Source organism: Aphidius gifuensis, linkage group LG4 (assembly GCF_014905175.1).
Source record: "Aphidius gifuensis isolate YNYX2018 linkage group LG4, ASM1490517v1, whole genome shotgun sequence".
NCBI classification, from domain to species: Eukaryota; Metazoa; Arthropoda; class Insecta; order Hymenoptera; family Braconidae; genus Aphidius; species Aphidius gifuensis.
In genome coordinates, this window is record NC_057791.1 from 6,339,750 (window position 1) to 6,366,854 (window position 27,105).

The 27,105-nt window shown below is 25.5% G+C and overlaps 5 protein-coding genes and 3 long non-coding RNA genes across 8 annotated transcripts in view; 6 read left to right on the forward strand and 2 right to left on the reverse strand.

The window, feature by feature from the left end:
- Positions 1-27,105, reverse strand: part of LOC122854923 (follistatin-related protein 5-like) — a 154,937-nt gene that overhangs the window by 16,364 nt on the left and 111,468 nt on the right. Inside the window, exons 4-5 of the mRNA XM_044155963.1 lie at positions 21,701-21,845; positions 4,464-4,685 (exon numbers count right to left, since the gene is read on the reverse strand). Of these exons, the coding sequence (XP_044011898.1) occupies positions 4,464-4,685; positions 21,701-21,845 (367 nt within the window). The remainder of the gene's footprint in view (positions 1-4,463; positions 4,686-21,700; positions 21,846-27,105) is intronic.
- LOC122854931 (allergen Api m 6.03 / Api m 6.04-like) lies at positions 6,113-6,735 on the forward strand. Its single transcript, XM_044155969.1, has 3 exons — positions 6,113-6,212; positions 6,304-6,410; positions 6,507-6,735. The coding sequence occupies exons 1-3, from the start codon at positions 6,161-6,163 to the stop codon at positions 6,600-6,602; spliced, it is 255 nt and encodes an 84-aa protein (XP_044011904.1). The 5' UTR covers positions 6,113-6,160; the 3' UTR covers positions 6,603-6,735.
- Positions 10,325-11,009, forward strand: LOC122854927 (chymotrypsin-elastase inhibitor ixodidin-like). Its single transcript, XM_044155966.1, has 3 exons — positions 10,325-10,455; positions 10,545-10,654; positions 10,760-11,009. Exons 1-3 carry the CDS (start codon positions 10,404-10,406, stop codon positions 10,859-10,861), a joined length of 264 nt encoding a protein of 87 aa, XP_044011901.1. The 5' UTR covers positions 10,325-10,403; the 3' UTR covers positions 10,862-11,009.
- LOC122854933 lies at positions 12,628-13,214 on the forward strand. The gene is made up of 3 exons (XR_006374010.1): positions 12,628-12,744; positions 12,838-12,869; positions 12,957-13,214. It is a non-coding gene; the product is annotated as an uncharacterized LOC122854933 (long non-coding RNA).
- LOC122854934 lies at positions 13,436-13,861 on the forward strand. The gene is made up of 3 exons (XR_006374011.1): positions 13,436-13,564; positions 13,653-13,681; positions 13,769-13,861. It is a non-coding gene; the product is annotated as an uncharacterized LOC122854934 (long non-coding RNA).
- Positions 14,229-14,769, forward strand: LOC122854932. Its single transcript, XR_006374009.1, has 3 exons — positions 14,229-14,360; positions 14,439-14,467; positions 14,556-14,769. It is a non-coding gene; the product is annotated as an uncharacterized LOC122854932 (long non-coding RNA).
- On the reverse strand, positions 16,370-17,250 carry LOC122854929 (venom serine protease inhibitor-like). The gene is made up of 3 exons (XM_044155967.1): positions 17,138-17,250; positions 16,943-17,046; positions 16,370-16,852 (listed from the first exon to the last, which is right to left on the reverse strand). Exons 1-3 carry the CDS (start codon positions 17,199-17,201, stop codon positions 16,760-16,762), a joined length of 261 nt encoding a protein of 86 aa, XP_044011902.1. The 5' UTR covers positions 17,202-17,250; the 3' UTR covers positions 16,370-16,759.
- LOC122854930 (chymotrypsin-elastase inhibitor ixodidin-like) lies at positions 18,604-19,307 on the forward strand. Its single transcript, XM_044155968.1, has 3 exons — positions 18,604-18,748; positions 18,838-18,944; positions 19,113-19,307. Exons 1-3 carry the CDS (start codon positions 18,697-18,699, stop codon positions 19,206-19,208), a joined length of 255 nt encoding a protein of 84 aa, XP_044011903.1. The 5' UTR covers positions 18,604-18,696; the 3' UTR covers positions 19,209-19,307.

Sequence of the window (27,105 nt, forward strand, 5' to 3'; positions counted from 1 at the left end):
TACTCCGGATTATTCCGGAATTGGCTCACTTAGAAAAAATTCGGAAAAATACGAAAAATCGGTAGCAATTCCAAAATACTCGAATTCCTGTGTAAAATGAAGAAAACAAAATGACCGAAAAATTTTAATGGGCCAATTCCGGAGTGATACGGAGTTTTCCGAAATTTGACGGGGTTTTTCGGAATTTTACGGAGAAATTATTTCCACCAGGGTTGGTAAAATGTTTAAAAATTCACCATGACAAATCTGCAAACATGTTTAGGATAAATATTTGACATAATGCCTTTTTCTCTTATTATTTTTTCACATATTCTCTTTCGACGAAACAATTTTCATTAACATAATAACCTGTTAAAAAATAATTTGATAATTGATCAGCAATTTTATATATATTTGTTAAATTTTTAACGAGTTAACTTTTTTTTAAAATAACAATTTTCAGCAGCATGAAATAAATTCAATCTGTATCGAGTTATTCGTTCATAATCAGCTGGTTTATTTAATCATATATCTTTGTACTCATCAAGAGTCAATGAATGTTCATAATAATCAATATAGCTTTTTGTTATTATTTCTCTTTTTATTTTTCTATCAAAATGACGTGGTTTGTGATGAAAAGTCCAGCTACGTATTAAGATTCTTTGTTGTTTTGTTTTATCGAAAAAATGATCATATGAATCAAAAGCAATCCCTGGTGAAAATTATTTCTCCGATTTTCTTCGACTTTCTCCAATTTTTAAAAATCGAAGTAATTCGGAAAGAATTGGAGAAAATGCGGACGAAAATCGGAAAAAATCGGAACAAGTCAGAGATAATCGGAAAAATGATTTTCACCAGGGATACGACCAAAAATAAAATTTTCTCCTGGATCCAAAGCTACTAATCTATCATAATCATTCAATTTATATGAAATTTTTCTAATTGCACTCCATTATCATCAACTTTCATTATCATCGATATTTTTTATTAATTTTTTTTTCCAAATTTTAAAGTTGCACTTACACCATCAGTATCAATATTGTAAATAAATTGATGTTTAAATTCGTCTGGTATTTTGATAACTCTTTTCCATAAATTTTTAAATGACATAACCATCAACAATATCATTTTCTCTAACATGATTCATTGGTTTTGAACCATTTGTAGCTTCCAACCAATCACTTGGTGTAACATCGAGATAAATAGCACCCCTTAATTCATGCATTGCAGATGTGTCATATGTTAGATTTTTCCTGTTTTGCCATATTGGTGTTAATGAAAAATTCATCAAATCATTATACTCTTGCAATTTTAAATAAAATGGTAGAAAACGCCACCATTTCTCGCCTTTATCAAGATCACAAAAATTATATTTATTAACATCAGAGACAATATTAAATATATTCATTTCAGGTGTTGGTCTAATATTGTCTCTGAATAAATTTTTCAATATTTGTATTGCTTCTTCATTTGGGATCATTTTAACTTTAGTTAAATATTTCTTCAATCTTGCCCATCTATGTTCAATTAAATTATTCTTTCCATTTGTTGTAAAAGTGATCGCCAAGTTTTTCTTTATTTATATTAATTTTAGAAAAATGTCTCTTGACAATACAACTCATTGTATCATTATTACTACTATCAATTGACATTTTATCATTATTATCATCATTAATATTTGTTTGATGCAATCCATTTTTAGCTGTACATAAATGACTATTTTTATTGTGTCCGGGAAGTCGACATACACTGCATTTTTTTATAGTTGATGTTTTTAATGGTACTTGTAATGGTACATCTATACAGTTGACATATGTCCCTGGTGAAAATATTTCTCCGCGATTTCTCCTGAATTTCTCCGCGATTACTCCGAATTTCTTCGCAATTACTCCGATTTTCTCCCAAATTAACACATGCGGAGAAATGAGTAGAGAAAGGTATTAAAATTTTTTTTTTCGAATTTTATCCGAATCGACTTGGGTGAAGAAACGTTGGGAAATATTTCTCCACGATAAAAATACGCGGAGAAACATGTGAAACAAAAAATTTTACCGCAAAGAAATTCTTTCGAAATCAACGACGCGGGGAAATTTTTCCACTCATTTTCCTACATTAATCAATTTGATGAAACGGTCACAGGTAGTGATGCCGCAAGACACGAGAAAAACGAGACGAGACAAGAATTTGGTGACGAGAGATGAGATGAGACGTCATAAAAAATGTAAAAAGAAAATAGAAAAATTTTATAAATAGAGTTCAACAAAATAAAATAAGTATAATTACTTTGATGATTTAGAGCTTCTATTTTTTTAATTATCAGTTAATCACGATAAGTACTTTTTTTTATATTCTTATAATTTATTTAACACTTAATAAAAATGTTGAAAGTCACTTTTTATGTGTTATTCTTTACTAATCATAAATGAAAAAAATAAAAAATAATATCAAGAAAATGTTGAATTACCATCTGCGTATGTACATGGAGAAATTTAATTTAACTTTTTTTTATTTTTAATTTTCCAACTGTATAATAATATAAAATTTATTTGTACTATTTAAAAATGAAAAAAAAAAATAGGTAACTTTTAAAAGCCTGTCATCAAAAAGGCCAAATGTTAAATACCAAATTTTTATCTTTTTACATTAAAACAACGCGTACAAAGTGATATATTAAAACTGTGAAAATTCAATTAAAAAGTATCATAAATGTGTAAACATCAAAAGAAAAAAATATCATTCTATTGCACTCAGTATACTTTGTATAAAATAATTATTTTTTTTAGTAACTTTTTATCCATATTTCTGTATACGGTGCATTTTCTGTTGAAAGCAATTAAATTCAAAAAATATTTCTTTGCAATTTCATTGATAATTGAGTTTGTCATTGTAAGATAATACTAATTAAATTTTCAACATTACAACTCTAGTTATCTCTGGCTTATCGAGGATTTTAATAGTTTCAAAACATCAAAGTTTAATTTCCTTTGTCATCATTTTATGTTAGAAAAAAATATTGAATGTTAACGATTGAAAGACTAAAACAGAAAAATTAAAAATCTATCGAAAAAAAACATTTATTTCAAATAAAAAATCAAGTAAGAAATTAAAAACTCTTAACAAGAATTAATGTCTCAAGAAATTAGAAGTAATAATACTAAAAACGAAAACGATATTTTTTATTTTTCTGTCACATTGTCGTTGAAAGTTAAACTGATAGTACCATATAAACATTTTTGAAACTACCCACTTCCCATGAGATTGCAATTTTTTTTTTTGTCGTCTTCTTAAATTTTTTTCTCTTTACCTTTTCAAGTTTTGCTTCAGCGTAATCTAGAGTACGTGAGCCAAGTAAAATACTGATCGCTGAAGATGCAACTCCCAGCACGTATTACCAATAGTTTTGGTTTATTTAAAATTATGCCAAGTAAACTTTATCTGTCGGCGTGTATATATTTTTTTATATGGATAAAGAAATTGAGAATATATAAAAATCAAGATGCCATAAAAAATGGTAATATCTTTTTTTTTAATTTTACAAAAAAAAAATTATAAATAATTCTAAATTGATATAAAATATTTTTTCAAATAAATATATATCAGTTTTTAAAATATTTTTTTTGTTTTAAATTTTTTTTTTTATTTTCTTTCTCAAGAAAAAGATTGAGTTGCATTCACTCAAGATGTAACGACAATGAAAGAAAAATATGTTTGAAAATATGCCAAAACACGTATAGAAAAATTTCAACTTCATGAATACAAATATTCAAAAAAAAATATACTAGAATGGAATTTTTTTGTTTTTTTATTTCTTCAATTTTGGGTTTAAATTATTCTACTCACTACGTATATATAGACGTCGATTGTTTAATGTTATATGAACTTGTTTTATTGCAGGATAGCAAGTATTTCAGTAAAAATAAAATTGATTGAGAGAGCTTTATTATGGAATGAGGTTTGTATGATTAATTTTTGAATGGATAAAATTGCATATCTATTTGTGAGTACATATGATGGGAAAATATACAAGTTATTTGATTGTATGAATTTTTGTGTGCATATCTGTTGCCAACAAACTTCCGGAATAATGACCTATATGAGCTATTATTTTCAAATTTATATATATGTACGAGATCGATGGATGAGCTCCGCGTGGTTGTTACTTTTTAAACTACAATTTATTAATACCATCATTATATGCCTCAAAATATAATTGTTATTTGTTTATTTGTTTGTAATATATTACAATTGTAGTATACTGTCGATAAAAAAAACCCGAAAAATATATAATTAAATTTAGCTATATTGCTTAGACCATGAGGAGTGGCGGATATCAACTTTAAAAATCTTATACAAGAACATCAAAATAGAATTTAATTTTTTTAGCAATAGTATCACATGTTTTGATTGATATAATACTTTTTTCTTTTAATTCTCAACTAATGTAATTATTTCTTGTTTGATTATTAAAAATAAATTATAATTACCTTGATGAAGACATCTCATTAATCTGCTAACAGTTAATGGTATTCCCTTGTTACAAGCAGCCCTGTGCAGTTCACAATGATTCGCATAGACATTACCATCACTGCCACAAACAGCTCGATGTCTCATTCCACATTTTTTAATGCAAACACAAAGTGCAACACTGTTATCAGGTGATAATTTGCATCTTCTTCCGGCTCCACAATATTTGTCTAAACAAGGATCTGCAATTGAATTAAAAAATATAAAAATTATAAATATATAATTTTAATTGACACATGTACAAGGAAATTTGGTTTTCGAATTTTTTTTCTAACCCGCTTCAACTTCAAATTATTAAAATGCAAAAAAAAAAAAAACACTAAGTAAAATTATTTTCATCAAAGAAATTATAGATATAAGTGTTGAAATAATATTATTACCTTGAAGACAATATATAGAATTATTGAAAAACGTGACTGAAAAATATTTATTTCTGTTATAATATTTTGGCAAGATAAAAAATTACGTATATCCATACGTGTGATCAAAACGAGCCAATTGACGATAACGATATTTCGATTCAGATATGATACATTTTTTGCACGTATATATTACAAGTTTATAAATATATATAAGGAGGAAAGAGGGTGGAAGAGATATAGAAAAAAGTAAATGCACTTCCCAAGAGTACACTCTTAGAATTTTTGTTGACTGTCGAGACCAGGTCGCCGAGTCGATCTCTATGCTAATATACTTCAAGTCTGATATTGAATTCGTAATCGTCTGGTTGTCTACCAGATGTCCCTGTTCTCCATTTTTCCATGATTTTTATTTCTTTTTATTTCTCATGTATATAGGAAAATTTCTGTTTGTTTTTATTCCCTGATTTATTTATTTATTTTTATCTTGTTAAAATTTTTTTTTTTTTTCTATTTAATTGATTTTTTATTATTATTATAAATTATACAAAATGTTTTTTCATAAAAAAGTTGATTAAAAACTAATTTAATTTAAATTTTTATTAGTTGAAAAATATAATATTATTATTTAATCATTTTAAAAAAACTATATAGATATAAAAAACAATTTTTCAATGCTGAATGTGTAATTCAATGTGCATGCAACTTGATGCTTAATTTAATTTATAAAATAATTGTATTGAATTGTTTTGTGTACTATGGAAAAAGCTTTTTTTTGTCGACATTAAAGAAACATTTAGAAACATTTTGCTCTGCTTACAAGAAAAAAACAATTGTTTATACTGACCGAATATAGCCTGTACATTTAATGGAATCTTTCTTTTTATATCGAAATTACTAAACTACATTTTTTAATAATATGTAAAACCTTGAGCGAATTTTATCATGTAGAATAATACAAGAATTTCATGTTATTGTTTAATTTTTTTTTTATCACTAAAAATTGTAAGAATAATTGTGGTTGAGGAAATTTTTTTGTTTGAGTACATAATTAATAAATGCGTAACGATGAAAAACATAATAAATAAATACTTGTCAATAAACAGAAAAACGTACGTATTATCTTAGTTTTTCTTCGAATAAGATAATAAAAAATAACAATTTAGATGCGACAAATAAAACAATGCATATGTTATTTGTAATTTAATTTTTCCTATAAAAGTAAGATTCATCGAGAGTTTTATTTAAAAAATATAAGCTCAATTGTATATTCAACATTCATTCAAATAAAAACAAAAATGTCTTATCTATTTTTTTACTTTGTTATTATATCTGCAGTTTTTGCAGCAGGTTAAAAATTAATTGTCTCATATAGGTCTTATATTTTCTTTATAGTTAGTAAGAATTGTGTGTCATTAAATGTTATTTATTCAATTTACAGGTATAAATGCTCAAGATGAACCTCAATGTGAATCCAATGAAGAGTATTCACGATGTTCAAAAAATTGTGAATCAATTTGTCCAGGAACACCGAAACCATGCTCTTTCGTAAGTTTTAAAATATCAATATGTCTTCTAATATATTTTAACTAAGTTAAAACGGCTAATAATTAATTTTTTTTTTTTTGTTATCTGCATTTATAGATATGTGTGCCTGGATGTATTTGTATTCCAGGTTATTCAAGAACGGATAAGAAAGGTACTTGTGTACTAACTTCCAAATGTCCAAAAGCTCAATAAAATTCTACTAAATCAAATACATTTTATAAATTTAGAAGCATAGAAAAATATGCATAGAAAAATTTGCTGTTAATTCATTTTTTAAGTCATGTAGTTGAATAAAATTATTACAAGCAAGTAAATTACAAAAGTATCTAATTAGAATAAAAATTATTTAATTCCTATACATATACATATATATATATAATTATATATATATATATATTTCCCACAGATTGATACCCATATATTATACCAATTAAGTATGTTATACCCGTTGCTCTATTATTTGAAGAAGTTTTTCATAATTTTTCTTTCGATCTACAATATTTGATTGTGAGCCATTTCTCCAACCAAAAATTTTTCCACCCTTTCTCCACCGTTTTTTCCAACTTTCTTCCGCCATTTCTTCAACTTTTCTCCACCATAATTTGCCTGATTTTTTTTCAGCTTTTTTAATTTTCAATTGTTCTAAAAAAAAATTATTCATTATTTATTGTTACATAACGCAAAGAATGATGATATTTATATCTTTTGAAAAAAATAAAGATTCAAAGACATTTTTTTTCCAAAAAGATAATATATACCTACAATATAAGGTACATGGTCTACAAAACTCCAGTGTTTGTTTTATGGTAGAACATTTCATTTTTTTTTTAATTCACCTCTTTTTTTTAGTTTCAGTGTTGTTTAATATGTTTTTGGCCTAGCGGGCGGGAATTGCCCGTTTGTTGCCCTACAAATTCCGGGCGACAAACGGGTGTTCCCCGCCCGCTCGGCCAAAATATAGTAGTGTCACGCGGGCGCTATGTGAGTAATCCTCTCTCGCACTCAGCTCACACACAGATGATGCCTCGTCTCCTCCTTCAGCCACGTGGGTACCCTCGTCTACGTGCCCCATCGACTTTACATCATCTGTGTGTGTCAGGGATGGGCATATTGTGAGTTTTTGAGTTGTTTACAATTATCCATGGATAAAACGTTTAAAACAGGATAAAACGGATAATACCCACGTGATCTCTCTTTTTTAGAATTAATGTGACCAGATTTTCAGATTTTTAATTTTCAGAATAAATAAAAAATTTTTTTTGTATGCATATGGGGCATTCTGAGTCACATCAGCTGGTCCCTCACGGATTTAGTTGAAAGTTTTTTTATATGTTGTTTTTGGCTTTGTGTTTTAGCCGGTAAAGTAAAGTGTTTTAATGTTAATTCTCTTCATTCATAAAAAAAGCCCCAATTTAAATACATGAAATTTTTTCCATAAAATAAGGTACTCAATCCACGTATATTCAATCAAAAATTAGAGTGGGCCGAGACGTTTATATGCTTTTTTTTTTTTTTTCAAAATTTTTTGAAAAAAAAAAAAAAAATTAAATTTTTAAATACAAAAAAATAAAACAAAATTAAAACATATCGTGGTAAAATTTCATTTTCGGCATATTTTGAAACTAAAAAGTGGAAAATTTCCCGAACATTTCGTTAAAAATTGAAATTTTTCACTTTTTAGTTCTAAAATACGCCGAAAATGAAATTTTACCAAGATATGTTTGAATTTTGTTTTATTTTTTTATTTAAATTTAATTTTCAAAAATGAAAAAAAAGCATATAAACGTCTCGGGCACTCTAATTTTTGATTGAATATACGAGAATGCCTATGGAAAAAATTTCATGTATTTAAATTGGGGCTTTTTTTATGAATGAAAAGAATTAACATTAAAACACTCTACTTTACCGGCTAAAACACGTCACAAAATTTTCAAAAAAATTCAGGCTGCATAAAAAGTCAAAAACAACATATAAAAAAATTTTCAACTAAATCCGTGAGGGTCAGGCAGATGACCAGCTGATGTGACTCAGAATGCCCCATATACAATAGTTAATTAATAGAATAAATTTATCAATTAATATACATTTATTGATTAATATAATCAATTCAATAATTTTTGAATCGTGATCCGTGATGTAAAAGAAAAAAAAAAAAATAAATTTGTGATCTGTGTTCTGTTTAAAATTGTACATTTTTTATATGTATTCCAGGTGTCCGAGGCAAATATTTCCTGGCATAGACCAAGTGCGTAGTTCACATGCTCTATGCTAGACTATATTTGCCCGAAAAACTCATCACTAAGAGTGTATTTATTTAGTCTAAGCAAGCCGTAAGTGATTTGCACAATTGAAGGCTTAGCCGTCTCAAAACTAGGAGCTTTGAAGATGTCTTTATACGTATTTGAACTCGAAACCACGAGCACTGTAGGCAGGGCTCTTGCCAACTTAACCATCGTGTCTTTCGACAAAAAGGTAAAAAAATTATTATACTTGATTGTGAATTTGAAAAAAAAAATTACCTTAAATTTAAATTATGCCTTAAGTCATTGTATATACTTTTGTTAATATAAAAAATAATATATTACACAGTTTTCATTTTAAATTGATTGCTACTGAAATTAATTTTTTTTTTGAATATTTTACAATAAACAAATTATAAAATATATTAAATGTTTTCAAGGCTTGTGGAACAATTTATTTGTGTTCAACTAAATTCTGCTGATAAAATTTGTGCTTGTTGCTAATTTAATTTCTGGATTTTTTATATATTTCTCGTTAATAATATAAATAAACAAAAGTAAGTATAGTCCCGTTACGGTTTTGTTAATAATTTACCGTTATAAATATTATATAAATTATTAAATCATTTGAGCGTTTAAAAAACCATTTCAAATTGTACATAAAAATTTTTAAAATAAAATTCATTAATTTATATTCATAATAATAATGACTATGCAATTTTTATAATTTTTATAAATTTAACAAAAGAATTTATTTTAGTATCCATTTATATTTAGTATCCAAAAGTAGTCATTTTTTTCATTAAGTTTTTTTTGAATTTTGTCTCTACATGGGCTTTTTATAATTTGGTTATTCACTAATATTTATCTGTCATTACTGTAAATATTTTTAAGTATCAACGAATGAACAATCAACTTTTTTATAGAATTAATGTGACCAGAAAAATTATGTTTTAAGCAACATTAATTCTTTAGCCACACAAAAAAAAAGTAATGCCGGAAAAACATGTCCACCAAGGTACCCATTCATTCATCCTATTTCTGTTATAATATTTGTCATTAATTTGTACCCTGTGTTTCTCGGTAATTCTTTGGGTTGTTTAGGTCTCCTTCTTTGAATATCGGGTGTATCATTGCTATTTGCCATTCTGTTGGTATCACACCTCCTATAATTTATCAGTGTTTATTTGAAATTAGTAATAAATTATTTTTTTGTCTACATCAAAGAAATATTTGAAAATATTTTACTCGGTTTACATTGAAAAAGAAAACAATTATTTATACTGGCCGAATAGGCTAAACATTTGGTGGGACTTCCTTCTTATATTGCAATTACTAAAATAAATATTTTAATATAATACGTAAAACTTTGAACGAATTTTATTATGTAGAATCAATAATACAATACTTCCATATGATATTGTTTAATTTTATATTTTTTATCACTACAAATTGTAAGAATGATTGCGGTTGAGGAAGTTTTTTTGTTTGAATACGTAATTAATAAATGCGTAACGATAAAAAACATAATAAATTAATGCTTGTCAATAAACAGATAAACTTTTGTAATATTTTATCTTAGTTATTCTTCGAATAAGATAATAAGAATAAGAATTTAGATTCAAGAAATAAAACAATGCATATTATTTGTAATTTAATTTTCCCTATATATAAGTAAGATTCGCATCGTGAGTTTTATTTAAAAATTATAAACTCAATTGTATATTCAACACTCAATCAAATAAAAACGACAATGTCTCGTTTATTTTTTTACTTTGTTATTATATCAGCAGTTTTTGCAGCAGGTTAAAAATTAATTGTTTTATAGTTTTTACATTTTCTTCAAAGTTAATAAGAATTGTGTGTCATTAAATGTTATTTATTCAATTTACAGGTATAAATGCTCAAGGTGATATTCTATGTGAGGATGAGAATGAAGTTCCAACAGAATGTGGAAAAGCTTGTGAATTAATTTGCCCCGGAAAACCAAGACCATGTCCTAAGGTAAGTTTGATATGTTATTAATAATAACTTATTATGTTTTATTTGTCATATTTTAAATAAATTGAAAATGAATTTACGTTTTTTTTTTTTTTTTTTCTCACTTAGATTTGTGTTTCTGGATGTGTTTGTATAGAAGGCTATGCAAGAACAGATAAAAATGGTTATTGTGTACCCATTTCTCGTTGCGGAAAATCCGAAGCATTTTAATTATCAAGTTTAACTAAGCTAAATACACTTCAGTAATCAAGAAAAATATTCTATTTATTGCAAATAAATAAAAAAAAACAATATTAAAAATAAATATTTCCGTACAAATTTTGTTCAACTATTACAGTCAATAAACATGCAATAAAATTAATTTGAATGAACATTAATAAAGAAAAATAATGAGTTTAACTAAACTAAACTATGATATTAGTAAATTGATTCATGTTTTTTTTAAAAAAGTAATATGTTTTCATGTTTTAATGTAAAAATTAAATTGATTCAACTTAAGTAATAATAATGATGCTGTTAAAATCTGTAACCTATAAAAAAAATATAAATATATAGTATACAGCCTTGCTGTTTAACAATTGAAAGTCTTCTTTTATTTGGATTACCAATAATTTTTTTAACTATAAAAAAAATTTTGTTTGCATACGTAGTCAATAAATACATGTTAATTAAAAGCAATAAATAAATACTTCAGTAACGTCAATAAGGAAAACACCTGTTTCGCAATGAATGTTTACATTCAAAACAAACCAGTGGATCGATGCACATTTTTCCTTATAAAAGAATGATTTGTCGCAAGTTTTATTTTAAAATCATAAACTCAATTGTGTATTCGACACTTAACATAAAAATATGTCTCGTTTGTTTTTTTATTTTCTTATCGTAACTGTATTGTTTGCAGCAGGTAAAAAAAAAGTTTAATCACTTATAATAGATTTAATATTTCTTAATTTTATCCGTGATTGCCTTATTAATTTAATTTACAGGCATTAATGCAACAGCATCTCCTTAGGTAAATTGATATTTTCATTATGTTTTAAATAAATTAAAACCAATGATTAACGTTTTTTCATTTGTTTTTATTTGCATTTAGAACTGTGTCTGTCCGAATTTCCCGAGAGGTGGACCAGCTTGTGGTTGTGCAATAGAATAATATATTTTTATCGTTAAAAAATTATTGTTACGAAAAAACCGGTATACTCTTGTTAGTCGAAATATTTCTCCGTATAGTTTTGAATAATTCATCTAAATTTTGTCTTATTTTTTCCGGAATTTCTATGTAATTGAGACTTTGAGAAAAAATACGGAGAATCATTTTTTTTTTTGGAAGAAAATTACGGAGATATTTCTAGGAATATTTACTTAAATTTAGAGATATTTGCAAACGAGTTTGTGAAGTATGTATGTATGTATTCGTAATTTTTGTTTCGAAAATTCGAAAAGATTCTCGAGTGAATTGGTATAAATATTTTAGTTTCTATAATCATGAATTTTTATACAAGGAAAATCTAAAGGCTGCTCCAAAAATATCTCCATAATTTTTTTTTTTTTCAAAAGAATACATGTCTGGTTTTTCTCCTGAAGTCTTAATCATGTAGATATTATACAGAAAAAGACTGATAATAATCCAAAATAAATACTAGAAATATACAGTGAAAATCTGGAGAAATATTTACACAAAGGCATTATATCAACATTCAATAAGTAACAACAGTAAACCTCATTGTCAACATATTTCTTCAAATGTGTTCTAAGAAAATTATTGATCAAGGAAATTTTTGTTTAAATACATAATCAATAAATGTATAATAATAAAAAAAAAGAAAGACAATAAATAATATTCTTTGATAATATCAATAAACAAAAAACCTGTTGTAATATTTTATTATAAGCTTTTCCTGTGTAAAATAATAAACGTAGAAAATTTAAATTTAACAAGTAAATAAATTGTGATTTTTTTTCGTATAAAAGAATCATCACACGTAAATTTTATTTCAAAATTATAGAGTCAAGCATATACTTCAGTCAATTAAAAAAGACAATGTCTCATTTACTTTATTACTTTCTAATTGTGGCTCTAGTTTTAACAGCAGGTAACACAAAATTTTTTAGATAATTGTATATAATATTTTTTAAAGCAATTTCTGAACATACTGTTATATCAATTATTATAATTTACTTTCCAGGTATGCAGGTATATGCATCAACATGTCCAACGGTGAGTTAAAAATTCTATGGTGTTATTCTATGGTGTTCAAGAAATTCAAAACAAAGAATAACCTTTTTTTTTAACACGTGTATTTAGGTTTGTTCCTGTCCAGCCAGGCCAGTATGTCCAGCTTGCGTTTGTGCATTGCCAACAGAATGATGATTTATTAATTTACTAGACTTGATTTACTAATAAATACTGTTCATAAATAGTCACTGAAAATTTATCTAAATGATTCGCAACTTATTAAATAAATAAAAACAATAATATATACAGAACAAGTATAGAGAACAAATTTTTTTCCCCAAAGATCCCGTTTTTTCCTGTTACTATTAAGCCAAAGTTAGGATAAGCAATGATTAAAGAAAATTTCATCTGAATACATATACTTGTATTCAAAGAAATAAAAAAAACATTTAATAAAAAACTGGATGATTATAAACACTTTGATAATGTCAATAAATAAAAAAACCTGTTGCAATATTTTTTGTTATTATTTTTCCTGTGTCTTCAAGGAAAACAATTTTAATAAGTAAACAACGAACTATATTATTTGTGATTTCTTTTTTTCGTATAAAAGAATAATTAACGTAAATTATATTTCAGACTAAAACCAATCATATACCTACACGTACACTCAATTTAAAAAAAAATGTTTCGTTTACTTTTTTATTTTTGCATTGCATTTGTATTCTTAGCAGCAGGTAAAACAAAGTTTTTTATTTCTTTTACATTTTTTTGAACAACTACCAGACACAATGTAATATTAATTTTTAATAATTTAATTTTCAGTCATAAATGCACAAGATTGTCCTGTACTGGTTAGTTAAAAATTGAATTATATATTTATAATTTTAAAAAATTTAGGAAACGAAAAATAATATATTTTTTTAAAATTATATATTTAGAGATGTAATTGTCCAGCCAACCCGGATTGTCCAGTTTGCGATTGTGGAGGGTGGAATTCCACATTATCTAAATAACAATGAATATAAAACTTTGTACTTTTTAGTTAAAATTTTATAGAGCTAAACACTAGTTGAAATAATATATTTATGATAAAAACTTTCCTGGTTATAGTTAAAAATTTATCAACTTAGGTTGAATTTAAAAAAATTATATTATATGAATAAAAATACTACTTTTTTTTCCTGTTGATAGTATCTTCAAATGAATAAGGAAACATTTTTTTTTAATGCGTAATAAATATGTGTTTAACAAACAAATAAATAAATGCTTTGACAATTGTCAACGAACAAATAACCTGTTGCAATATTTTATCGTAAATTTTTTTTTCAACAAGATAATGAGCAATAAAAATTTAAATAAAATATATGCATACATGTTTGTGATTTTTTATTTTCCGTATATATAAAAGAATGCTTCATCGGGAGTTTCAATTTAAAATTATATATTGTATATTCTACACACTTTACATAAAAACGGCAATGTCTCGTTTACTTTTTTACCTTCTAATTATAGCAATACTTTTTGTAGCAGGTAAAATAGAAATTATAATATAGAATAACTAAACATAGGGTAATGTTAATTATTAATTACTATTGATTTAAATTACAGGTATGAATGCAAGAGTAAATTGTCCTCAGGTAATTTAAAAATTTAATTATATTTATTCGTACATTTTTGAGAAAATAAAAACAAAGTTTAATTTTTTTTTTTTTCGTCTGTATTTAGGTCTGTACATGCCCACCCATTCCGGGATGTTCAGATTGCGGCATATGTATGTCACAAAAATAATCATAATTATATAATTTTATTCGACCAAATATTTTCAAGGAATTGCAACGAAAAAGTTATTCACTTATTCGCATTATGTCAAATAATTAAAAAGAATATAAAACATGTGTGGTGTATAAAAAAAAAAAATGAAAAAACTATATGCAATAAAATAAAAAAAAAAAATAATAATAAATGTTATAATTATTTGTTAATGAATTAAACATTTCGTACTTTTATTTAATAATTATTTAAATTTATTTATAAACGAGAATATAATTTAGTAGCAAAAAATAATTCGCAGTCATCTCAATTTTCTTTATAATCGCTCGTATATCAATTCACGTATTTTTTAATGTCATAATTTTCTTATTTAACTACACGATTACGAGTTACTACTTATGACTACATAAAAAAACAAATCATACCATGACTGTATCAATAAATAGTCTCCTGTTTAAATAATAATTCAATATTTATTACTTTTTTTCAATTATTGTGTATATACAATAGTAAAAACACTTGTAACCTTTTGGTCATATGTAGAAAGAATGCTTGCGCTTTTTTTCTATGTTTAATTTTGAATTTTTCTTTTTAATTAATTAATTTTATTGATGTGAATAATTATTATTGAGATTAACAAAATTATTGCTTTATTGGCTGTTTAGCAATAAAAAATACTGTACCAGCATTTTGTGCCAATCGTACTTTTTCTTTTTTAATTTTTTAATTTTTTTTTCTTTGAATTTGCTTTATTAATTGGATCTGTATAGGTGGATCTTAAAAAATTTATTTAAAAAATTTAAAGATTAAGAATGAAACTATTGTTACAGCATACAGTTGAATATAATTTGCAAAATTAGTTATAAACATTTTGTATTTTTCATTAAAGAAGCATCTCTGATGATAGAAATTTTCCTCCGACTTTTTTCAACTTTCTCCGCCTTTTCTTCAACTTTCTCCACGCTTTGTTCACCTTTCGAAAATGATCCATGGTTGGAGTAATGGCGGAGGAAAATTTTTACCAGGCATTACGGTTTTGACAATCATATTTACGTCTTGTATATCATCATGCTTACAATTAATTCTTTGAAATTCTTAATTCAGTTTATCAATTTTCTCTGAATAATTAATGAAAGAAAGTGAATTTGATTTCATTATTGAATAACCAATGGTCTTTATACCTCAACAAGTACGCAAAATGAATTGACTTTTCATTTTTCAATTGATAATCAGGACAGTTCTCTAACAATGTTTTTAGTTCGCCTTGAATAAATTTACCATCGAACGTTTTTTCGAAATCCATTAAAATTAAAAATATTGAGCTGGGTGCACGATGACACATCTAGTTAAAAAAAATCTCATGGAAACTATTAAAAACGTCCAAATGTTCATCAAGTTCTCACAGATATTATTGTTTTCATTTTATGAGCATTTTATGTGTATTCGGTCGTTTTTCGTGGTTTCTATGAGATCTTTTTAACTGGGCAGTCAAGCCCTCGAATGCTTGACGCTGTGTTTGAAAACTTTTGTTACCAAATAATTAAATTATTAAATTAATATAACTATTATTTCACTAAAATTGATTATGGTGTTAAAGTACGTAATAAAAATTAGCCATTAACAATCAAACGCCACAAGGTCAAGAAGGAGCAACAAGAGTGGGTGAAGAGACATGGGGAAGTTAATTTTCTCCTATGTCGATAACTCTCGAAGTGAACATCCAATTGTATTGCACTCAAATGATCTCAATTTAAATATCAAATATTGTTGTATATGTCCAGAAATTATTCTACTGAAAGTTGATCAGTAAAATTTCATTGTTGGACATTTATTTAAAAATTTTTTTATTATTTAAATAATAATAATATAATTTACATTATAAAAAAAACAAGTGTTTAAATAATAGATTATAAATAAAATGAAAATAATTTTTCAAAAATATAATTTTGTATAAATAAAAAAAATAAATTGAAATGAACTTGAAAAATAATCACAATTTACTGTCAACTAAGAAAAAAAAATTGTCTTTCTGATCAATTTGAAAAATACAAGCTGAAACTAAAAAACTCAATACATATATAAAAAATTTTATTTATTATCTTATTTTTTATGTTTATTTGAAACGTTATCAGTTCCGAGACCATTGAAGCGTAAACAATTTAACATGAATCCAAAGGAATACAATTATTTGTATTTTCTGAATCTCTCACATATCCATCATCACATGTACAGCCAAAATCCAGTGAACATGTCTGTAAAAATTGAATGAATTTTTTTTTTCTTATAATATTGTTCTTGCAAATAAAATATCAATTAAATATTTATATTTTTCAAATACTAACTGTAGCACAGTTCAGTTGATTTTTATTTAAACACGTTGGTTCACATTCATTACCACAAAATTTGTATACTTCATTTTTGAGACAACCTTCATCAGCATAACACACTAAAGTAAATAAATAATTAAAAATAATTTTATTGGTATTTATCGAGATTATATTTTTAATAATCAAACGATAAAAACAATGTACACGTACAAACACTTATGCTCGCTATAAATAATATAGTAATAAAAAAATCGATAGTTATTTTTAAATTCATTTTTCCTTGTATTCATGTATTGATTTTTAAATACAAAACAACAATGATATTTTATTTTTATTCGAGCTATATTTATACTTTAACGTTTTCCGCTTCATAAATATACATGATGATGAATTAATTTACTATATATTATCATTAAAACTCGTTATTTAAAGATTGACTGAATAAAATTGTTATTATAAATATATTATTGAGAAAAACTAAAGAAAATTTAAATTGAATTTGTTCTCTTTTAAGTTAAATAATAAATAGTACAAGCATATACTCAATCAGATTGACGACAACAATACAATATGATTTTATCGAATAATAACAAAAAAAATTTATGATATAAATTTAGAAAAAAAAAATACATATTATATTTTCCGTTTTTAAGAATATATTATGTATATTCTTATTGTATTTTTCCATTATTTTTATGACACAGAAAAATAAATATGTAATCTAAAAAAAATTAAAGGGGGAAATACATTCCAATATTTAGTAACATGATAAAAAAAATAATCTGTAAATCAAATCAATAGAAAACATGTATGTATATATAAAGTAATTTTATAAAAATTTGTTAAAAACTTTTTCATCAAATTCGCCGTTTATTTAATAGTACCATTCTACAATAATAATTTTATAAAATATTATTCATACTAGCAAACAAAATTGATTGGTTTTTTTTTTTTTTGAGTGTGATTTTTCTTGTACTTGCGTTATAAAAAGAAACAGCAGTTAGATGTAACTGAAGATTGGTGCAATTTGAAAATGTACAGAATGTATTAAACACGCATGTTGAAATGCTTTGTCTTGAAACGTTATCAGTTCTGAGACCATTAAAGCGTAAATACAAATATATAGCATCGAGTGTACACAATCAAGCACACTTTGGTGTACACCAACATGATACAAGATACCTTGCTTTTTGAATTTCACTGCTATTGTTAAGTTGAGAATTTCATGTATAACAGTAATTGAACACAAGCTACATGAAATTTAATTGAATACATCTATCGTGAATATTTCAGTCTAACGAATATTGGAAATTTTGATTGAAGTTTTCATGAAAATTCACTTGTCAATAGAAACTTTTTAATTTTTCAAAATTTATTTTATAAATCATCATCATTATTTTATCATGTAGAATCAATAATAAAAAAATTTCATTTGTTATTGTTTAATTATTTTTTTTTATCATTAAAAATTGTAAGAATAATTGCGGTTGAGGAAATTTTTTTGTTTGAATACGTAATCAATAAATGCGTAAGGATGAAAAATATAATAAATTAATACTTGTTAATAAACAGATAAACTTTTGTAATATTTTATCTTAGTTTTTCTTCGAATAAGATAATAAAAAATAAGAATTTAGATTCAACAAATAAAACAATGCATATTATTTGTAATTTAATTTTTCCTATATAAGTAAGATTCGCATCGTGAGTTTTATTTAAAAATTATAAACTCAATTGTATATTCAACACTCAATCAAATAAAAACGACAATGTCTCATTTATTTTTTTACTTTGTTATTATATCAGCAGTTTTTGCAGCAGGTTAAAAATCCATTGTCTTACAGTTTTTATATTTTTTTTATAGCTAATAAGAATTGTGTGTTATAAAATGTTATTTATTTGATTTACAGGTATAAATGCTCAAGGTGGTATTCGATGTAATGAGAATGAAGTGTGGTCTCAGTGTTCAAAAAATTGTGAATCAATTTGTCCTGGAACACCGAAAGCTTGTATCCTCGTAAGTTTTAAAATACCAATCTGTATACTCATATATTTTAAATAATTAAATCTGAATTAATTTTAATAAATTAAAACTGATTAAAACTGAATCAATTTTAATAAATTAAAAGTGATAAATTAATTTTTTTTCACTGATGATTAATTTTTTTTTTTTTTGCATTTTTAGAGTTGTGCGCCTGGATGCATTTGTATTCCAGGTTATTCAAGAACAGATAGAAAAGGTACTTGCGTACCAACTTCCGAATGTCCACAAGCTCAATAAAATTCTACTAAATCAAATACATTTTATAAATTTATAAGTATATAGAAAAGTGTCCTGATAATTCATTTTCAAAGTAATATAGGTCAATAAAATTATTAAAAGAAAATAACTTTCAAAAATATTTAATTAGAATAACAATTATTTTCTTATATATTTCCCAAGTTTTCCTAAAATTTTTTCATAATTGTTTTTTCCATTTATAATATTTGATCTTAAAAACATTATGAGCACTTTTTTTTTTTTCCTTTCATTAAATTTCATAAAAACTCATGTGTGATAAGAAAATTATCAAGGTTATCTTTTTTGTTTGCTTTAAACCTTATTAATACTCATCAGGTGTTTTCATTGTTTTGGCTAAGCTCTATAGATCATCGCTTGTTTTCATTTTCGACGAGTTAATATATTTTTATTTTTTTTGAGTTAATTTGTTTGTTATATGAATAGTATTACACTTGTGTACTTTTTGTAAAAAAATATATATTTATACAAAACAGTTGGCATTATTACGCTTTCGTAAGTTTTAATTTATACGATAAATAAAAATTATTCTTTAACGTTCGATGGGCTTGATAAAAAGTTGACACTTATTCCATATGCAATTTGTCTCCAAGCATAATAAGATTGCAATACTTTAAAGAATTAGTGTATTTTTTTATGTTTGAATTTTAAACATATACATGTATTACTTTGTGGAACTTAATTTACACTTCAAAGTCAAATAATCACAAGTGACATATTTTGGCCTTCATTATTTTCATCTGTTAAAATATAAACAAGGCATAAATTTTATGTTTACCATCCACGTATATTATTTGACTAACTTATAGATATGTTTTTATTTTTATTATATTTATATTTAATGTATAAGTATATGAGCATAATGTTTGCATAGAAAAATATAAAAAGGTGAGCCTAAAAATATTCATTAGCCATATAAAAGTTTTTAATGAAGCTTAAAAATATTTATAAGTATATTTTTAGTATTATTTAAACAACATGTGATGAGTCAACATGTAAGAACCCGAAACTCAATATGTGATAAAGTAAAAATAACTTCATTAAAAAAATTATAAATCCTTGAAATAATTATTGATGTTTATAATTGATTATTTTAATTTTTGTTTTTAGTCGTGTAAAGCAGGTTGTTATTGTAAAGATGGTTGGATTCGTCAAAAAGATGGACTTCTGTGTGTTGAACAGTGTAAAAGTGGATCACTAGTTGATTTGATAAAAGCGATTCCAAAAAACCTTCATTCATATTTAGGACAATGGTTTGTATCAAACAATTAGATAAATATTTCAACTAAAATTCTTTCATAATGTAATCATGAAAAGATGCGGATAATGAGTCGATACGGTAGATATTGATTTTTATTCATATAAGCAAATCGAGGCTGATTTATAAACACCTTCCTCTCAAACGAATCATGCAGATGAATTTTAAATAATCATGTAGAAAAATCTTCATAACTAGATTTTTTTTTTCATACAATTTTCTAATATAAGTATAATAATGAGTAAGAAATGAAAATACATTTATTTTGTATAATCATGTACAAAAAAAAATCATACAGCTACGTGTTCATAGGCATTGCATGGAACATCTCAATATATGGTGCATATTCAAACAAATCCATGCATATTTTACACAATCTTAGTTTGTCATCTCTGTAAACTATGAATGGTAGATTATGTAATTAAAAAATACATGCTTAAGATAGTGCAGATAGCGATACTCTCATAGAATGTTTTGTTTTTAAAGCTTTTCTTTTTAATTTTATAAATTAAATCCTTTTAAACAGTTAATTATAATTTTATTGGCTCCAGTGAAAGAAAATATATGTGAAATATTTATAGAAAATTGTACGCAAATTAAAATAAATTCTACGTAAATTTTGTATATATTTTTTAATGTTTAAGGGCGTGTCAAGAAATTCATCATGTGAGTAATATTTTATAATATATAACCAATGTAAAAAATTTTTTATTTAGAAAATAGTATCGAAATATATAGTAGGTTATCGAAACACAACAATCTACATTGAAAAGCTTTAAATTATAAATTATCATCCGTTGTTTACCACAATCAATAAAAGATAATGTTTCCATTGAATAAAATTTCGAAATAGTTTATCAATAAGTGAAGTCATCAATTAATTATTCTCGTGAGATTCAAACGAGAAATATACATTTATAAATATTGCTCATTGTTTTTAAATAATTTACCTGCATCATTATGATTATAAAATTTACAATTGATTTTAATCTGCGTTATTTATGATCATCGTATATAATATTATGTGTGCACATCGCTTATATTTTCTACATTTGAATTAATTATTTGTATTTGATAAAAAATAAAGTTTCTTGAATATAAATTTAGAATAAATCGGTTAGTTTAATATTTTAAGCTTTTTCATTTAAAATATTAATACTCGACCAATTGAAAGCTTTTATTTTATAGATATTAAATTTTATTATTTTAAACTTACTTCGTTTGATAGTCTGTTCAATTGACAATACTGATGTTGATTCATTTACATCATTGTGCGTATAATCAACTATACTTCCAATTGTTGTTGTTATTACTGTTATTTCATTCGTTCCACCTGTAAAATCCCGATGATGTCTTGAATGCTGAAACAAATAAAAAAGAACAATTGAAAATTTAAAAATTAATTCTTAATTTAAATCTACTGATCGGAATCTTTTTCTTTTATTTTTGCAAAGGCCTATATGTTTTACTGCTTCTTAGATTTAAATTTAAAGCTTTTGATTGAGGTGCTTCAGTGATTCGTGGCTGTCAATAACAACGCTGTAACATGTCAACAGTCAAATGCAACTTACAGAGTTGGACAAACTGAATATACAAGCACACTTTGATCAGAATTGTTTTATCAAAGTATTTATATCACTTTGAGAATTGATATTAGAGAACCACTTCTTTCATATCAATGTTCCAGAACTCAAATCGATTTCCAATAAATTGACCCACAACTTTGAGTTTTAGAAGATATGATGCTTGTATATATATATATACACGGATATAGGTATAAATGATTATAAAAAGTACTCTTCATAAAATTCTGAACGGTATACGATTGGTGTACTTAAAGTAAAGGACTTTGAAATTACCTTTATCGATTTTGTTGTAACTGGTTGGCAATATATGTATGTATATAGTTAAATGGATCTTGTATTGCCATCAAATTTGTGATCGTTTATATATAGAAAATAGAAAAAAAAAACTGGATAAACTGTTGAAACTTTTGAGGGTAAATTTTGTATGTACTGTTGAGTAGAATAATATAACCAAGTTAAAATTGTTAGTGTTAGGTTTTAGTTAAAAAAAAGAACACAGTTTCTTTTTCATGAACAAAAGAAAGAAGTCGTGGTGGCAATTGAGAGTCACACAGCTGCGGTATACCAAAAGTTATTGTAATAAAACTTGTATAAATATATATGTAGTTTAAAGTATAAACTCTTGATTTAATTTTTCACCATTGAAACTTAGACGATGCTTTATTTGAAAAATAAAAAAAAGAGTGAAGATTATTTAAATAATACTGATTTTGAAATTAAGTTTTTTTAAAAATATAATGACATTAAGATTCAGGTCACTATGAAATATTTATTAATCTTGACGACTTAAAAATCAAACAAAAAATAAGATAAAAACCTCGTTACGTTACTATTTGTTTTGTACCTTCCGGTGATTTGTTTTTTTCTATTTATTCAAGTCTTTCAAGTTTTTCTCTTGCGACCTATTTTTTTTTACCCTTGATAGTCTCTTGAGTTTTGTACATAAATTTCTAAATATATTATTTCTTTCTGTGAAAACATAGCTTTTAGTGATGCTGCTGCCAGAAGCGATTCCTGACCTCGTCATTAATAAGTTGTCAAATAACTACTAAACCACTTGGTGACGATTTTTTTTTGTTTTAAAGATGTATATTTTTTTTTTTTTGTAAATACTAGAAGATTTGTAGAATACAATTTTTTAAAGGTATCAATACTTGAAGTATGTATTCCTGGTTGATTGCCATGACTTTATAGTTTCAAGTTTTTTTTTCTATACTGATAATTGTTATTTCTATACGTCTATATAGTATACTTCAAGGCTTTTTGGAGAACGTAATGTATATCTTCAGGTTCAATTGAGATTGTTTTTTTCGTTACTTGTTTATTTATTATTCAATTTACTTATTTATCTCTTTATTACACTCAACTAAATTCATTTAATTATTAAAAATTATTAAAAATATTAATTAATAAATTTAATTTCATATAACCCAATAGTGAAAAAAATATATTTATTAGAAATATAAAACAAATTTAATTTATATTTTATATGTGTGATTGATAAATTATATTTTAAGCATATGTAATCTATATCTATGTAAATGTATTTATATTTTTCAAAACATAAATTTACTTAAATTTTTCGACATTATTTGAATGTACTTCAAATTTAATTTATATTCATATGAAATAAATTTACTTTTTGTATAGATATAGATTACATATGAATTAAATATAAATTACATGTAAATTAAATTTAATTTATATTTTTTAAAACATTAATCAAATTTAATTCACATATATTTTAAATATAAATTAAATTTATTTTATATTTCCAATAAATATATTTTTTTCACTTGGGAAAAATCAATGGAGGAAAGTTGGAGAAAACTCGGAATAAATTTTAGGTGGAGAAAGGTTGAAGAAATTTGTCCGCTATTTCTCCAACCATGGGTCATCTTCGGAAAAAGGTGGAAAAAAGTGGAGAAAAGGCGGAGAAAAATTTCCACCAGAGAGTTTTTAAATAATAAACAAAATATAATTTTTTATATTTTATTTAATTATTGAAAAAAAGGATTGATTTCTTTTTCAATACAAAATTTAGGTTAGAAATGAAAAAAAAAAAAATTCGCGTGCGTCGTGGACAGTTTTTGGATAAAAAGTTACGCATGCACCATCTTTTTCTGAGAAAGTAAATAGAAAAAACAACGAATAAATGTATAAGCAAAAAAAAAAATTTCAACTAAAATTTGACTAAAAAAAAATTTTCATTTTTTCAGATTATCAAAAAAATATCAATATTATCTAATTGATTGGGCAAATAATTGTTTGTAAATTTTCAACTTGTTGTATATTAACGGTTTTGAGGCAAATGCAACTTCAAACCTCTGTTGTGTAAAGATAAAAAATTTTAACCTAAAAAGCACCTTGGGTAAAAAAAATATTTATAAGTATTCACCATCATCACCAGTCCACTTTGACACAAAAGTTACCAAATTTCGATGATAGTATTGATAAGAATAAAAATGAAAATGATAACAATGTTAATGAGGATGTTATGTCATCCCGGGAAAAAATTAGACGTCATAAAAAATTGAAGATGTCATATTTGTGTTGGCAATCATTTTCTTTGTCGATCGCTATCGATGTACAACAATTTACAGAAAAATGGACAAACATGGTTCGACGGCCTTAATTTAAATAAAAAAAAAAAATATTCCTGAGTATATTATAATTATGATAAATTCTCCAGCGTAAGTTAATAATTATTATAATTTGTCTATTTTTCTGTAAATTGTTGTATATCGATAGCGATCGACAGCGTTCGACTTTGATCAACAGCGATTGACGGCGATCGACAAAGAATCAAAGATGTGGACAAATATGACATCTTCAACGATCGTTGGCAATCATCGAATTTTTTCCCGGGATTATCACAAAAAATACCACAAATGAGCATTGAAAACAAGTCTGAAAATAATAGTACTTTGTGGTAAACAAGATGCTGCTGGATAATGTACAAGTTCTATTGATGCTGTTTATGATGAAATTGCGGAGGAAATCGGAGTAAAGTGGAGTCGATTCGAGAAATATCGGAGAAAAACGCAAAAATATCGGAGGGAAACGGAAAAATATAGGAGGAAATCGGAGAAATCATTTTTACTAGAGATTTTATATGATATATTTAATAGAAATATTATACTTCAAGACATACCAATATTTGAAAAATTTAATCAACTTGATTTTACACAAATGAAATTTCGTAGTTGTTCCCATTCTTAAATTTGGTTGGTTACATGTATGATATATCAGTACTTAAAGTATTTGTAAAAGACTTGGAAATTATGAAAAAACTGAAAATTATGGGAAGAAATTTTCAACATCAAACAACATACATCATTGGGAAAAAAATTTGATTTAACATTCACTACAAACGGTGCAGAAGTTTCAATTGGTTGTAATAAACATAAAACACCAGGACCAATATCAATATCAAAAACGAAATTGAGCTAGCAGAAAAGTTAGTTGTAATATGGTCTGCAACTGGCGTGAAAAAGAGCAAAAAGTAAACAGAAAATTTTTGATTCGTCCGACCAAGATAACTATTGCCATGCTGAGGAATAAACTTAATAACATTCGAACAAATGCATTCAAAAGCAGTCTATTGGCATCTCCGCTCATAGTAGTGCACGAGAAGCCTGCTATATAAAAAAAATTTTTTTAAAAAACCTAAAATTCAAAATTCATGAAGATTCAATAAAACAAAATAAAAAGTACGTGATACGTCAAAAGCAGTGCACGAGAAGCCTGTTATAAAAAAACCGGTTGTAAAAATTTCAAAACTTGAAACTCATAAAGAACAAATAAAACAAAATAAATAAGTATGGGATATGTCAAAAACAGTTTACCGTTCACTAGCAAATACTACTGTCATCAATGACGAACCCTGGTGGAAATTTTTCTTTGCGCTTTGTCCACCTTTCTCCGCCTTTCATCTACTTTTCTTCACCTTTTTCCGAAAATGACCCATGGTTGGAGAAATGGTGGACAAATTTCTCCAACCTTTCTCCACCCAAAATTCATTCCGACTTTTCTCCATCCTTTCTCCACCATTTCTCCAACCTTTCCTCACCTAAATTTGTTCAACTTTTTCAATTTTTAATTTTTCCAAAAAAAAATGACTAATTATTAATTTTTACATTACGCAAAGCATGATGATGTTCATTTTTTTCGAAAAAAATAAAATTTCGAAGACACTTTTTTTCAAAAAAGTTGATATATCTAAAGTACTTGGTCTACAAAACTCTCGTGATCGTTTCATAATGGAAAAAATTGGTGCACGTGGTGTTGCTAAGTTATTCTGGTATTAATCAAAATGATTTCACAAATAATTATTCAACAGTTAGTGATGCCGCAACACGATACGATACGATACGATATGAGGCCTCATATCGTATCGTATCGTAATTTTTAAGGGCTATATCGTCTCGTATCGTATCGTCAGGTGGTCATGTCACCTGCATATCGTATCGAAAATTCGTCATATCGTATCGTATCGTATTGTCTCCATATCGTATCGTATCGTCATATCGACGATATTGTAAAAAAAAAAATTCAGTTTCTGGGGTATTTTTTCGAAATTTTATATATTTTTTTTCTTAGTACAGAAATTCATGCATCTGGATTTTTAAAGATGTTTTCAATGATGACCAATATATTTTCGAGCAAATACAAAGTTCTCAAAGGGATAGAATTGAGAAACTTTATTGAAATCTCAGGGTCAAGCGTTGCAAATTGGTTTTCCGGCAAGAAGGCCCATCATAATATTTCCAAACAATGCTGTCTTATCTTTTTTTTATATACAGTATTTTTGTATACTGTGGTTGTGAATACCCTGCTGTTTAAACACGGTTTCTGTTTTTTTTTTTTTTTTTTTTCCTTGAAAAATTATTTTGTTAACAAATAAAACTCTGAAATGTTGCAGATACAGATGATTTTTATTTTTTTTCTAACGGTTTTTTGGAGGTCATTTTCTTGAATAAACTCTTCTGTCAATGTCTCATTTTTTTTTTCTTTAACTTTTCGACAGTTATTG